Raw genomic sequence first — 14,661 nt, forward strand, 5'->3', positions numbered from 1 at the left:
TAAATGTCTGGGTTTTACTTGCTTTATTTACAGTTAAACTTAGTACTGATGTTGGATTTGTTTTGTCCACAAGGTGGAGGTATTTAGTTGGAAATAGACACACGACTGCATGGAAAACATGAGAGGACAAATATTTCTTTGAGCAGCATCAGACCAGCAGATGGCATAGCAAATATGATATCACCGATTCACTGTAAAAATATGGAGCTTTGTCTCTCTACATAGTCAGCCTTTTGGGGTCTTTCTTTTGGAAAGGTGTCAGGTTTTCTTGTTCTGGCTTGTCCTGCAGAACAGAAACCAGAACCAAACATAGACAAGCAGCATTCAGCTTCTACGCACCACAAATCTGAAACTGAAGAAAACTGCAAAACAGCTGAAACATGAGTTCCTTTAAATCAAGGCTAAAAACCCTGCCTGGTTAGAGTCGCTTTTGGACAGTAAATGAAACATTGACCAACATATTAAATGAGTGTTGACAAAATGCAATGTAATGTTTTCTCGATTGGTTACTGTATGTTATTTTGATTATTTTATAATTTTTTTTATTTTTGTGTTTCTATGATGTAAAGCACTTTGAATTGCCTTGTTGCTTAAACGTTGATTGATTGATCTACACTTCTAAAAGCTGCATGAACAGTCAGAGAGATGAACCTGTTCTGATGTGAAATGTGGAAATTTTTCAAGAGCAGAAGTTTGCATTTTGACGACATGTCGTGTGGCCTAATCAAAGTGATTGACCAGTATTATAGTCAAAGGAAATGTAAAGACGCTTGCTGTTGTGTGGTTGTTTTCACTGCAGGAGGAAATGGTGCGATGTACGTGTATAGAAAGCTTGTCAGCAGAGGTGAGCTGCGTGGGAACGAGGCTGCCATTCAAACCAGACTCAGTTACAGCAGCTCTGTCAGGAAAACGGGACAAAATTCAAGGAAGCTACTGTGAAAAACTTCTGGAAGGAAACTAAAAATGATGGACTCAAAAATAATGAAAAGATGGAGGAAAGAAAACAGGTAATTGCCACAATCACAAATAATCAGAACATAATAAGCACTTTGAATTAATTGCCTTGTTGCTGAAAATTTGCTATATAAATCAATTTACCTTACCTTACCTTACCTTACCAGAACTCATGTTTTCTGTGCTTATTGACATTTCCACTCACAGAAAAGCTCACAAGGTTTTTACTGTGGTAATAGATAGTCACAGGTAATAGACCCTAAACAAAAAAAAAACTCTCTGCATCCCGACAAAATCACTTCAGACTCCAGGTGTCACTTTGCAGTTTATTCGATAAATTTCAGATCTTTTTTTTTACACATCCATACAGAAATGGCAACATAACATTAATTTGTGTAAACGACGTTTGACTGAAGAATCCGTCAACAGAAGTGATTAAGAAAGCAGCACGGGCTGCTCTGAAGGGAAGGTAAGTTGGAGCGTGAAAAGCTTTTTTTTATCCAAACGGGTCACTTTGCTGAGGCGGCGACTCCGAGGCGGAGAGCAGAGACTCCCCACTACGGCTTCCAGAAGGATTCATGTCACAAACACTAAAGTCTAAATCCAGCAAAACTGATCGACATTAAACGGAGATTAAATGTGCACAGCAGTAATCATAGCAGAAATTAAGGCGTTCAAACATGAATGTGCTTTGATGCTGCAGAATTCAGCCCCTAATCTACAGAGGTTTGGGCCAGGCGAAGTTTTTTCTTCCTTTTTTTCTTGTTTTTTTTTCTGCTGGTACATATGCTGGAAAACAATATATATATATATATATATATATATATATATATATATATAAATTTTATTTTATTTTTTCTCCTTTTGCGAAGCTTTTTGACAGTAACATTTTTGGCAGTGTTTGTAGTTATATGTATTTGTAACCGTACAGACTTTGCAGCCACAAACTGTGTGACCTGAACCACAAAGAAATACATTTTTAAAAGGTTCTGATATCCTATTAAACTTATTTCACAGGTTTAAATCATCTATAGAAAAATAATTTCTTTAATGCAGCATTGCACTCATAAAAAAAATAAACTGCTGGGGTATTTGCTTAGCTTTTTGTGATTGTTTTAATTTAACCAACTTTTTTAAATACTTATTTTTACATTTTGTTTATCCGTATTGATCTGCAAGTTAAAACATTTTAAATTTGCTTAATTATACAGCAAATAATTTTTCTGAATAACATATATTTCTCGTAATACTTGTAAGTTTATAGAAAATAAAGCTATTATCGTGTTGCTTTGTTGACACCCTGAGAACAGATCGAAAGCCAATATTTTCAAAATAATCTAAACAGATTATCAATTTGGTAGCTTTTAAATTAGTTTCTGGAATTTTTCAGATTTATCTGACTTCCTTTCAGCTTTATAGAATAAACTTTTACTCAGAGGTAAAGAAAAAAGTTATTACAGCAGCTCAGAGCATCAGGAATAACTACATATAGACGGGATTTGCTTAAAAGGGCTTTCAAACCATATTACAATCATTGTTTCCGGATGACAATATAGAAATAGATACTACTGCAAAACTTATACTCTAACGGTGGCATGCTTGAGCAGGCAGTAAAGAGAAGAGAGCCAAGGCCACCGAAACTTCCTACATCCCTTTTGTTTTCTGGTTAAATGCATTTAGATGCCCCACCTGAGGATACACTCTACAGCATACAGGCTCCAAACAAGTCCGTATCGGAAATAAAGAGTTTACTGCTCTAAAGGACTGAATGAAAGAACGGATCTACAGACAGTTATGGATTAGAAGTAGATAATCAGAAATGCAGCATTTTGGGTATTTTTCATCTCAAGGTTCCCTTTAGAGGGTTTGACATCCGTCTGCCTTATTTCATCTCCTTGTCTTGTTCCTCCTCTCCTCTCCTCTCCTCTCCTCTCCTCTCCTCTCCTCTCCTCTCCTCTCCTCTCCTCTCCTCTCCTCTCCTCTCCTCTCCTCTCCTCTCCTCTCCTCTCCTCTCCTCTCCTCTCCTCTCCTCTCCTCTCCTCTCCTCTCCTCTCCTCTCCTCTCCTCTCCTCTCCTCTCCTCTCCTCTCCTCTCCTCTCCTCTCCTCTCCTCACCCCCTGCATCTCGCGCCTCTCCGGCTTCTACTTGTCATCCAGCATTTCGAACAGGGCCTGCAGCAGCTGGTCGTTTCTGTGCTTGTACGGCTTGATGCTGTAGAAGCCGTTGCTGTAGTCACTGTAGAGGCTGTCCCCCGGGCCGCTAAACTTGTTGATCAAGTCCAGAGCCTGGTACAGCTTATGAGCTGGGAGTTTCGTAGGAAGAGGGAGAAAACCCCGGCTTTGCTGCTGCTGCTTCCTATGGGCAGAGAGGGGCCTCGCTGCAGCCTGGGGAAGCTGCGACGCAGAGACCTGTTTGTTGAAAGCCATCTGAAGGAGACGTAGCAGGGCCTGGGAAGGGGGCCGAGGGGAGCCGCCGCCTGAGGGGCTTTTGGGCTTCTTCTCTGAGACCGAAGGAGAGACTTCTGCAGCCTTGGTGTTCTGACGGGGGCGGGGCTGCGTGGGCTCCTGTGTCACCAACAACACACAAAGAAGACACGGCTTTTGGTCATGACGCAGATTGTAAGAAAAAAAAAAAAAGAGATAATCCTCAGAATGTGCGTGCGGATTTCGTTATGTTTCATTTGGCTCTGGCAGAACTGATGTGATAGCGTGTAAGACAAAAAAAATTGTCTCATCTTGAAGGATTGGACAGAGAAGTCGAGAAATGAGTCTTAATCTGAGACGGCACCAGGACCATCAAGCTTTGAGCCCGCTGCTGAGTTTAGCATCTGATCTTTCTCGAATCCCCACGCTGCCATTTGTCAGGCTACAAATACCAAAAACCTCTCTGTGTAAATATATAAACAGACATTATTTACATAAATGTGATTTTACAAATATCTCTACAAATTTCTGCCATTGTTGTCATAGTTGGGTACTTCTGTGTAACATTTTTGAAGCTACTTTAAACACAATTTGGAAAACGGCTGTAACATAAAAAAAAGTGAAGAAAGTGAAGGAGGTGAATATTTTCCGGAAGGTTTTTAAAAGCCTTGAAGAAAATCTATAAGAGTAGCAATCCTAAGTATACAGCATGAGCTGCAATTCACCGGTTTAGTTAAAGCCTTTTGAATGGTGCAGTCATTATACTGACCTAAATATAATGAGGAATCTTGGAAATGAATGTTTTACATGCAGCTGCTCTCCAGCAAGACTATCTGTGGCTTAATTTGCAAAGAAGATTGGGAGTAAAAAAAAACTCTCTGCACGTCCAAGACGTATTACTAAAGACCTAACGCTGTAATTGCGGCAAAAGGTACTTCCACTCAAATCCCAATAAAAACGCCTTAAAGCTTTTGGCTGTATGACGACGTCGGAAAAAGCGCAAGGCTCACCTCCATCATGTCATCCATGTGCTCCACGCCACGCCGGTCATTCTGAACGGCGTTGTAAGGAATGTAGACTCGAGGTTTCTTCATGTGTTCCGGCTTTTCCGATGTTCCGTGGAGTATCAGCTTCCAGTTCAGGATCCGCCCCTTGTTCTCCATTCGCCCCGACTGCGTAAAGGAATGAAAGCGGCTTAAAAAGCAATAGGAGATACTCAATAAATCTACAAAACAAGCAATATTATGTACTGATTTGAAAAAACAAAACAAAAAAAAACTCACAGTATCTGTGATCTTCAGTGTCCAAGTGCCAGCGGGGTTTTCTCCCCATGTGTGTACCGACATAAAGTCCCAGTTCTTGAAGCCGTTGGATGACGTGTCTCTTTCCCTCTCGGCCAGAAGCACAGTGGTTGTGCCTGAGGCAACACCCAAAGGAACGGACTGTTTACGACTACATCGGGGTTTATTGTTTTGCCACACATCCTCGTGTTCACATGCGTGCACGTCTCTGACCTGCGGGGGAGGTGAGCGTGATGTGCAGGTCTCCTCTCCGGGTGTATTCGATGCTGGCCTCCACCTGCACGTGCTCCAGGGAGCCGATGGCGTTCTCCTGGCCCTCGCAGGCTTTGGTGGGGATCTCTATGGTGATCTCTCCCGCCGCCTTCAGCTCCCTGCGGAACGCATTGAATTAGCTGCGACGTAAACAACCCTTCGCCACAAACCCAAGGACGTCACGTGGCTCCTGACTCAAGACATTTCTATTATTAAAGAAGGACATTTATTAAAAGCATACAGTATTATGTTTAAATTTGGAGGACTAACAATCATCTTTTTACAGGCTTGTTTGTTCTAGTAGTCTTGTATGTATTTTTTTCTTTTTTCTTATTTTTTTGCTTTGTATCGCCCACAAGAAAAATTCTCCTATTTTTCACCTAAATATTAAATTATAATAAATTTCTTTCAATTGGGAACTGTAATCGTCATTAAAAATGTTTTTTTTTTTTTTTTTTTGCTATCTCAGACTTAATTGAGTTTACCCAACATTTTCACAGACCTGCTCATCATCCTCTTGATCTTGCACAGCTCCACCTCCACCTGATCAGTGTACTTACTGTCCTAGTTGCACTCGTCGCATGCTGCCATGTTACGTGTTTAGCGGCAGTCACAAGCGCACACAATATGCGTCTGCAGATTTAGCAGCATTTGGTCATTCATTTGCAAAAAGCAACTAATCCCAATCTCTCCCAGATATGAATGAAAGGATTTATGTGTTGGAGCTGGCATGAAGCCAGAGGGGGCGTCCAGACCGCTAAGCAGAGCAGAGGAAATGGAGAGGCAAATCTTTGGGATTAAACAGGGGCGACGCAAGGTAATCAGAACATGTGTGTTGGGGATACTGAGACTGCTAATCCACCCTAAACTGAAGAATCAACATAAACTTGTTTTTTTTTTCTTACTCTAGCTCTCTCCTGTGCTGGATCCATGCAGCAAAATGTATTATCTCTGCCTCAAGATGTTCTCTGTACCTCGGCTGAAAAGAGTCGTCTCTGACGATGCACTGCTTCTTCTCCGGCGTGTGCTTCCACACGGCTGGGTCTGCGAGGTCCACCAGCGCTTTGGCGTTGAGAAGGCCGAATCCGAAGCGGCTGTTCACCATCAGGCCCGCTCCGTTCCTCTTCCAGCCCGGGTTGTTGGCCAACGGATCGAACTCCGAGGTCCACACCACAATGTGCTGCAGGTCTCTCCACGTGAGATCCGGACTGAGGCAGCAAACACAAGCAGACCAGTGAGCGTTTATTGAGACGTACAAAACAAAGCTTTGATTTGCTAAGTGACTTGCAGAGCCTCGTACTTTTGTTCCAGTGCGAGGGCAAAAATCCCAGCAGCCAGTGGGGCGGAAGCTGAGGTTCCAGTGTGAGTCTGAGTGCAGTCGTTGTGAAGATCGGCGCTGGTCTGAAGGCCAAAAACAACAACGAAGAAGAAGGCTTGATGAAGAAAGTCCTGAGGTAGATGAGCTCTATCTCTCTCTGTACTTACAATCCTCTGGTCGGTGTAGTCTCCGCTGCTGTACGCCGTAGCCAGAGTGGAGGAGCACTTCTCGGCGTACCACGGGGACAGGCCCTGCTGGGAGGCGCTGCTGATTGAGATGGTGAAGATGCTGTCTGTGTAGCCGTCGCAGTCACAGTTATCGCCCTGGCGACCTCCGTTACCCGATGCCCAGACGAAGATGGAGCCTTTCCCATTGCGACCCTACACACAAGACCAAACAGAGAGAGAAAGGAGAATACTGGGTTGTCTGAATCAGATAATCTCCTGCTGGTTAGAACCTAAAAATGATCCTAAACAATGTTTAAAATGCATTAAAACAGTTATTTTATATGAAAGATTAAAAAAAAGGGACAGTTTAGGATGCAGTTCGATGGTTCTAAGAAAGAGTTCAATTAGCATCAGTGACACGTTTACGGCTGATGACATTTTGTCATTAAAATCTTCACACTTAGCAGCTCACTGCATTGTTTCTATTGATCCTGATCCATTTGACTCTCACCGCTGCTGCATATAATTGCTCCCGTTAGCAGACCCCACCAGCTAAATATACAGCAGTTTGCACAAGTATTCATACTCCCTGAATTTGTAACCGTTTTGACATGTTACATCGACAAATGTCAGCGGGATTTGGAGAATTATTTGCACAAAGTAACGTCAAATTCTGAAGCAAAAATTTTTTTCCAAAAAAAAAAAAAAAGTCTTACATGCATTTGTATTCATTACCTATGAGTCAATTCTAGACCAAAACTTTGGTACTGTTACAGGTAAAAGTATTGATGTAGCAATGTCAAAAAATGTCAGAGGGTTTGAGGGTACATGTATACTTTTCAAGTACACAATGGTATTTGTGTTGTGTTTTCTGTACCTGCTGAATACCGTATTCAAATGCTTTCTGGGCCAGGCGGCCAGGACCCTCCACGGTCTTGCCGTCGTCGTTGGGCCCCCAGCTGGCGCTGTAGATGTCCACATGGTTGGGGTTGAACCCAATGGAGCTCGCCTCGATGGCGTCCGTCACAATCCCGTCCAGCATGCGAATTCCTGCGGGTAAAAAGAGAGAAATATTAAAGGTTCACACACACTTTTTCGGCTGCAACATTATCTGAAGGAAAAACGACATAAAAGCAGGAAAAGGTTTGGATGATCAGGGTCAAGTTGAGAGATCAGAGGAAGTCAAAGGTGAGACAAAATCTAAAATACTCGAGTTACAGCTTTAATTTCAAAACCAAACACTGCTGCTTATAAAAGCAAACAAAGAAAAACATAAGACAAAACACATGCAGTGTTATGAGGTGGTGAAGCTGAATGGATATGTTCACATTTAGCCCAAATCAAAAGCTCTCACCTCCGACCTTGGAGTTGTACGCCACTCCGACGCCACATTTGTTGTTGTCAGCCTGCATTGCAATCTCCCCTGCACAACGAGTGCCATGCCTCAGAGGAAAAGAGTAAACCACAAATATCTTAATTTCCTCTTAAAAGGTTCAGTTTTTACCCAATAAATAAATAAATAAATAAATAAATAAATAAATAAATAAATAAATAAATAAATAAATAAATAAATAAAGTATATCTTCTGTACATAGTCTATTTATGGAAAATTTACCCAAATAAATAATCATAACAAATTTTACTTGTACAGCACATTTCAGCAACATGGCAGCTCAAAGTGCTTCGCATCGTAAAAACCACAAAAATCCAAAGTTGAAATAAGCAAATAAATAAATGAATAAATAAATGAGTGAAGCAATAAAAACATAAATATGTACAATTGAATTGTTTAACCCATCTTAACTCAGTCTGAGACACCAAAAAGTTGAGATTGGTTAATCTGGACGTACTTGTTTTCGTTGGTGGAGTCGTATCTGGGGAAAGGATCCGGATCGTTGTCATTGAAATCGTAGCTGGCTGCTGGATCCTTTAAAAATAAAATAAAATAAAAGGGAACAGGGTTAATTTTTTTATACAAAGAATCTGATGTAGAATATTATAATTCTGTAATTGTTTATGACAGACAGTTTTGTCATGAGCTGACAGGCTGCCGCGGTCTTCCTCAACCTGCTCATTTCCTGTTTGTCAGTCTTACAAAACAATGAAATAAAGAGCTTCACTGTCATCCTGTTGCCTCTGGTTCACAGTAACAGCTTCCACATTCAATGAAATCAGATGCTTGCGACTGTCATTTTACTGCTTATAAATTATGCAAATGAATGCTGACAATTTGCCCTGATTATTATGAATAAGCATCCTGCCCGATTGATCTCTGGATTAATAGGCATTAGCCTAATTGCATTAGGAGCTGTTGTCATACATCATTCCTCATCTTTGCTCTCTGCTTTTCGTTCCTTTCCTTTGCTGTGTGCATGGCTCCTGAAAGCGCTGCTTTCATCACATCGTTGATTGGAATTTTTTTGTGAAATAATTAAATAAAAGAGTCAGAGAGGCCTCGCAGATGCAAACCCCCCCCCCGCCAAAAAAAACTAAGAAATGCGTTTTAAAACTCAGCAGTCAGGAATTCAAAAAGCCTCGAGGCCCCTGAGCCGACAGGCATCAGCGCGCTCATCACAGCCTCTGCGAAACGCCTCGCGAGGTGTCGCCGGCGCCCGTCGCCATGGCGACGGTAGGCCCAGACGACGGAGGCTGTCTCCATGGAAACGGTGTCTTACGTAGTTGGCATAGATGTCTGTGTGGTTCCACTCAAGCCCGTCGTCGAGGACGGTGATGACCACTCCCTTTCCCGTGATGCCCTTCTGCCAGACGGGGATCACGTGCAGGTCCAGCTTCGGCAGCGAGGACGACGACCGCGTGTCTTGCTGGATGTGGAGGACAGAAGAAAAAAACAAGCAAACAAACAAAAAACTTAGTTAATAATTATAATTAGAAAAAAAACAAAAAACCTTGTTATCTCTCTCTGACCGCTTCACCTGAACAAGGCGTTTCAGGAATTATCTTAATGAGCGTCAGCTGAACTTCTCCTCCCTCCACCCCGCCGAGTCCGCTGACCTTTACAGACATTCATAACTGGGCTCGTTGGGCTTTTTTCTTTGTAGGAGTTTGAATCCACTCCTGCTGCTGCACAACCACTCACAGGGAAGAGTGTGACTGGAAGGTCAAAATAATCGAGCCTTTTGTGTTTTTCAATACAACGTCTTCACGCTCAAGACTCACACCAGTGCACATGGATCAGTGGGGCGATGGGAGAGGGAGGGGCACGGGGGGCTCAGCTCACATTTAGTGATTCCATGAACATAATCAGAGATAGACGAGGATGACTGAACGATGGCGTTCCCTTTTTCCTGCTTTGAGAAGATTTGTGGTTCAGAGCTGGAAGAAGCTCAGACTAAAAAAAAAAAAAGAGCTCTGCACTTTGTGCGTTGTGCTGCAGAACGCCTCCCCAGATATGAGTCATCCCTGCGATGCATCGGCCTCTGATTTGATTCCCTGCTTTTTTTCTCTCTCCCTCCTCCTCTCACCTATCGCAGCTCTTTCACTCAGGACAAGAATCCGTTCCAGCTGTGGACGATTCGCTTTAAAGCAGACTCTATGACGTAAACAACAAATGCAGAAAGAGATGCACTATTAACACAGACCGACGACCCCGCAGCCATGCATGAGGGAGGAATTTCAGGCCACACGTATGAGTCACCCCCTAATTAGGCTCATGCAGTCACCCACTCAAAGCAGATAAAGACGGTTCATCTCTCGCTCCCTGCTGCAGCTCTCCACCTCTGATCACAGAGCTCCACCCTGACTCCAGCATCAGCACCCGTCGGGTCCGCCAGTATCGCTGTCTCTGCGGTCTTTTATGATCTCTCAGTCTTTGTGTTATCTTATCATTTTCCTTCGTTTTCCTTCCTCTGTAAGGAAACGTCTTATGCCACAATGTTAAAAACAGAGGGATGCCTCTGTTCAATCTGCTGCCGAGGTTTTTGTTTTTGCATCTAGTCGTAACCCGGTCCTCCCAGTGACACAGACACGGCTTGATGTGGAAATACAAAAAGCGGCGATTTGAGGCCGATCCCATTAGTGTCATCATCCCTCGTCGGTAAAGCTGATTCATCTCAATTTGCCTTCTCGGTCGCCCCGAGCATGACTCATGTTCTGTTAGTGCAGGTGCAAAAAAAGAGTCAAGGCCCAGAGAACGGATCTGTCTGTCAGACGTCCACACATCTAATACAAAAAAAAGTCTAATTTGTGGAAAGAATTCGATGACGTTTAAGCCCCAAAAATGCCAAAAATAAGCATTGGCTCTCTTCTGTAACTGATCGGTCTCACCTGATTGACCCGTCAATCCAGGTCATGTGAGGTGATCCGGTCAATAACAGAGCACATCTGTTCCCTGTAGCTTAACAGCTGATGGTGAACACACTCCTCCTCTGCCTCGGTTTGCCACTTTATTCCCAGAAAAGTAGCTCAGAGGATAAAATATTCATTATATCGCAGTTGGAAATTAATAACTTTGCGTTTTCTTTTTTTGGAAAATGCAAGGCATTTTATTTGTTTTCAATATTTTTTGTCAACAGATAGACTTGGCACAATAACAATCTTGTACTGGACGATAACTTGTCCTAGTAATTACTGTGACAAATGATAATATTGCTGTTTTGAGATGATTTTCAAGTGACGTATTGATAATGGCATAATAATGCCCTCTCACAGACCAATGAACTTTCATTTTGTAAAGAAGACTCAGAAGAACAGGAAGATGCCTTCAGTTTCCAAAACAAAACGTAGTAACCAAAAACAATAAATGAAAGAGGGAAAAAAACGAAACCATAAATAAAAAGGATTTGGGCGTAGCTGAAAACAAAATCGTCCTTCAAAAAATATGAACCACCAGGATGGAAATAAAGCTCATTTTAATTTATCCTGCAATTCACTGATTAACTGCTTATTGTGTGGTTTAGATCAGTCCACAGACTTTTCATGCAACTTTGAAATGCATCTCTGCTCCAACACGCTCCAGTCAAACGGATGAAAAGCCTCCTTAGTAGGTGATCAAGTTTAGCAGACGCCTTGCATTGAGTCATGTGTGTTATTCAGGTACATTAGACTGAACACCATTGGTTAAGAACAGAGCACGTTCATCTGTTGGAATGGCCCAGTCAAAGTCCAGACCTAAGTCCAGTCAAGAATAAGATCTGAAAGCTGACGCTCACATTCACTTCGTCCAGCCACACTAAGTTTCAAGAGGTGAACACAAATGCATGCAACACTTTTTCAAATGTTTATATTTAAATATATAAAAAAATCAAGTGTGAACTTTGCAACTAAAACTACAAAGCTGGGATTATAGATCAATGTGAAATAATGCAGCACTTTGAAGCCGAAGGAAAAGGATGATTTTCAAGACAAATAACTGACAATAAAGTGCTGCATGTTTTTGCATTTAAGCCTAATTTTACTGTTTGCCCCTAATGAAAAACAATAGAAAACAACTGGCTGTCATAAGAGAAGTCATAAAAGCTCAGGTGTGAAAAGAAGGTGGGGATGAATGAGAAAGGAGGCTTTGATTGTAATCTTTGGTCTAACTACATCCCCTCAGACAGCTGAAACATCCCGCCGTGGTTTAAATTAGGATTTAATGCGTTGTGCTCTGGCCTACCCCATCCGACTGGATTACGGCCTCTCCAAAAACTCTCATCTCCACAAGGGACCGTGTGACCAATTAAGCAAATAGCTCTTTTGGCTGGAGCTGCCTGACAGAATGCTTTTTTTTTTTTTGCCCCTCCATATTGTCATCTCATGTCCGTATGTGTGCATATGCAGCATATTCACTGTTTATTCTCTCCATCACAACACTTGGATTAATTCGCACAAGCTAACTGATGCTTTACGTGTGAAAAACGCAGAGGTGTTCCCATTAATCTCCACTCGAAAGGCTACGGGACAAAGCGGTGAGAGCGTGGATGCGTCCAGCTCTCGCAGGGCTTTAAAATGCATGCAGGTCTCCGAGGAGAGCAGACAATCTGCAGGCGAACAGACCCAGAGTACACAAACATGTGACCAGGAAGTAAATGACCACTCAAAACACTTTTCACGATCACAAATGTACAACATCCACACACCGATGCGCAGCTCTGTGCCTCTTGCCCAGCTGAGCAAGAGGACGCTGGAGTTGAGCCACCGACTTTCAGGCTTAAAGTCACCTCTGACATAAAACTGAACACGCTCACATGGGCTCTTCGAAAGCCTTGAGAACAAACGACAACTCACCAGGTACCACTGCTGGTTCCACATGGGGTCGTCAAAAAGTTTGTCCACTGAGCAGTCCCTGCATTCCCTCAGGGCCGCCCGCTTGCTTCTGCGCTTCTCGTACTGCTGCTCTGCCCACAGCACCTGCGCCGACAAACAAAGAGGTTTGACTTCGCCGGTCTCTGAAGACGAGAGAGCTCCAGCGCGCCGGCGCGGGTACAGAACGACCCCCGAGACTCAAAAACCCACCCGGTCATCCTCCGAGAGCTGCCTGGTGATGTGCGCCGCGCTGCGTCTCATTCTGCGAGGGTGGCTGCCGTGTTTGAACAGGAAGAGGTTTTCCAGGGCCCCAATCTGCAGAGAGCATCAGATGTTGGACAGATAAGCACGCTGCTCAACAGGAAGTAATAGAAAGTCAACCATTTGGTGATGCACTCTTATTTCTTAGCTCTTTATTTCAACTAATTATATTATATTTAATAATACATGATTGTAGATCAATTTGTAACAGGATAAGCAGTGGCTACTTTACAGATTTTCATTCAAAAGAGGATAAAAATAATCCACATAGATCAGACCAGCAACTTCAGGGACATTAAAGCTTGCATCGGCCAAACTGTTGACATATAAAGGCTCAGAAAGATTTTAATCTTAACACATACAACAAAAATATAAATCCTTGGAAAATAAGCTGTCTGCATATAACTTGAAAGACTGCTGAAGGAGACCAATTGGAGCCAGTGCAACAGGCTCCAAAGAGTCCAGACCTGCCCTTACTTCTTTCTTTCTGCTAAACTAAAATTTAGAAACAAATTCCAAAGCACGATGCTGCCACTACCATGTCTGAAAGCTGCTCTAATCTGACTACCTTCTTCTACGTCTCTGCTGTGTCTCTACATGATTGGTGGCAAACTGGGAATGTATAGTTGCTAATCAAAATCACTGAGGGAATGTCAGCAGATTTAGCACGGTTTTGTCATGTTTAGAATAAGTGGAGTGATGGACAGTCAAAATCTGTCCATCACAGATGTTGTATAGTTTATAACAACTATACAACAGTATAGTTGTTATAAATAACAACTATACTGTGTTGTCCTCCTTCACTACGCCTTTTTATCTTTAAAAAAAAATACTGAGCTTTGAGTCTCATAGCTTACTTTTAGGTAAAATAGTACAATTCAGAAATCTTTGACTGGTCCATTTGATTAAGACAAAAAAATAAAAAAAATAAAAAATCCGGGCCCAGGTTTTTTTTTCTCGTCTCAGTGAAATGAGACGTTTCATTTAAAAAATAAAACCCTACTTTTCTTGTTCTGGCTCTGCCTACGTTAATTAATCAAATTAAATTATTATTGCAATTATTATCTTTAATTAAAGCTGGTGCTTCAGGGCGTTGGTGCGGTGTGCCGCCTACCTGTCGGACCAGCTGGTAGTCCAGCTCCTTGGCGATGGCCTCGGCTTCGGACAGCCCGCCGGGGATCTCCACAGCCCACTCGTTCAGGTACTGCCTGTCCGCGTAAGACAGCGCCTGGGAGCCGGACAGCGCGGAGCAGAGGACGGCGAGAACACAGCACATCACCGCTGGACGGCATCTCACTTCCATGTCAGAGGGAAATCAGCAAGATGAGAAAAAATGATAATCTCCACACACACAAAAACAAACAAACAAAAAAAAAAACTGGAAAAAATTAAAAAATATAAAGTCCCTGCGAGATGTAAACGTTGCGCAGTTCTAATAATTACATAAATGAATGAATCAGTCGTTAAATGCAGGTTGTTCCTAATGAAACCCGCTCTCTGAGATGGAAGGAGCCAGCTTGTTGTGGGAGAGGAAATACTGCTGAAAGGTAGGGCTTGGTGTCACTGCGCGTCTATCGTCGTGATGTTGGTAGGAGGGGGAATGAGAGGGGATGAGGGGGGAGCTTACACGTCAAATTACTGGTACTCTGACGTCAGTCTGGCGTCCACCTCTGTTTAGATTGGGCGCTAGTTCCTGAAGGAGAACGTCTAAACGGGAGGACTAAAAATATCACAAGGGTGCT

The 14,661-nt window shown here is 42.7% G+C and overlaps 1 protein-coding gene across 2 annotated transcripts; it reads right to left on the reverse strand.

The window, feature by feature from the left end:
* Positions 1-3,033: 3,033 nt before the first annotated feature.
* Positions 3,034-14,511, reverse strand: pcsk1 (proprotein convertase subtilisin/kexin type 1). Of its 2 annotated transcripts, XM_008409461.3 has the most exons (14): positions 14,034-14,510; positions 12,869-12,973; positions 12,641-12,763; positions 9,091-9,237; positions 8,266-8,342; positions 7,770-7,858; positions 7,293-7,465; positions 6,416-6,628; positions 6,231-6,331; positions 5,905-6,138; positions 4,892-5,049; positions 4,661-4,794; positions 4,388-4,549; positions 3,034-3,518 (listed from the first exon to the last, which is right to left on the reverse strand). In XM_008409461.3, exons 1-14 carry the CDS (start codon positions 14,220-14,222, stop codon positions 3,096-3,098), a joined length of 2,328 nt encoding a protein of 775 aa, XP_008407683.1. In that variant the 5' UTR covers positions 14,223-14,510; the 3' UTR covers positions 3,034-3,095. The 2 variants fall into 2 exon arrangements, with proteins under 2 accessions (XP_008407683.1, XP_081463473.1); XM_081607347.1 differs by having other exon boundaries at positions 6,231-6,628; positions 14,034-14,511.
* Between the last annotated feature and the right edge of the window lie 150 nt (positions 14,512-14,661).

Source organism: Poecilia reticulata, chromosome 5 (assembly GCF_904066995.2).
Source record: "Poecilia reticulata chromosome 5, P_reticulata-male-v2, whole genome shotgun sequence".
Taxonomy (NCBI): Eukaryota; Metazoa; Chordata; class Actinopteri; order Cyprinodontiformes; family Poeciliidae; genus Poecilia; species Poecilia reticulata.

Coding starts and splice junctions, on each gene's coding strand:
- pcsk1 (XM_081607347.1), bottom strand. CDS start 14,222: ATGGAAGTGAGATGCCGTCCAGCGGTGATGTGCTGTGTTCTCGCCGTC. Junction 9,238..12,640: donor GGAACCAGCAGTGGTACCTG/GTGAGTTGTCGT, acceptor CTCCACATCCAG/CAAGACACGCGGTCGTCGTC. Junction 6,139..6,230: donor GCCCTCGCACTGGAACAAAA/GTACGAGGCTCT, acceptor TTGCTGCCTCAG/TCCGGATCTCACGTGGAGAG.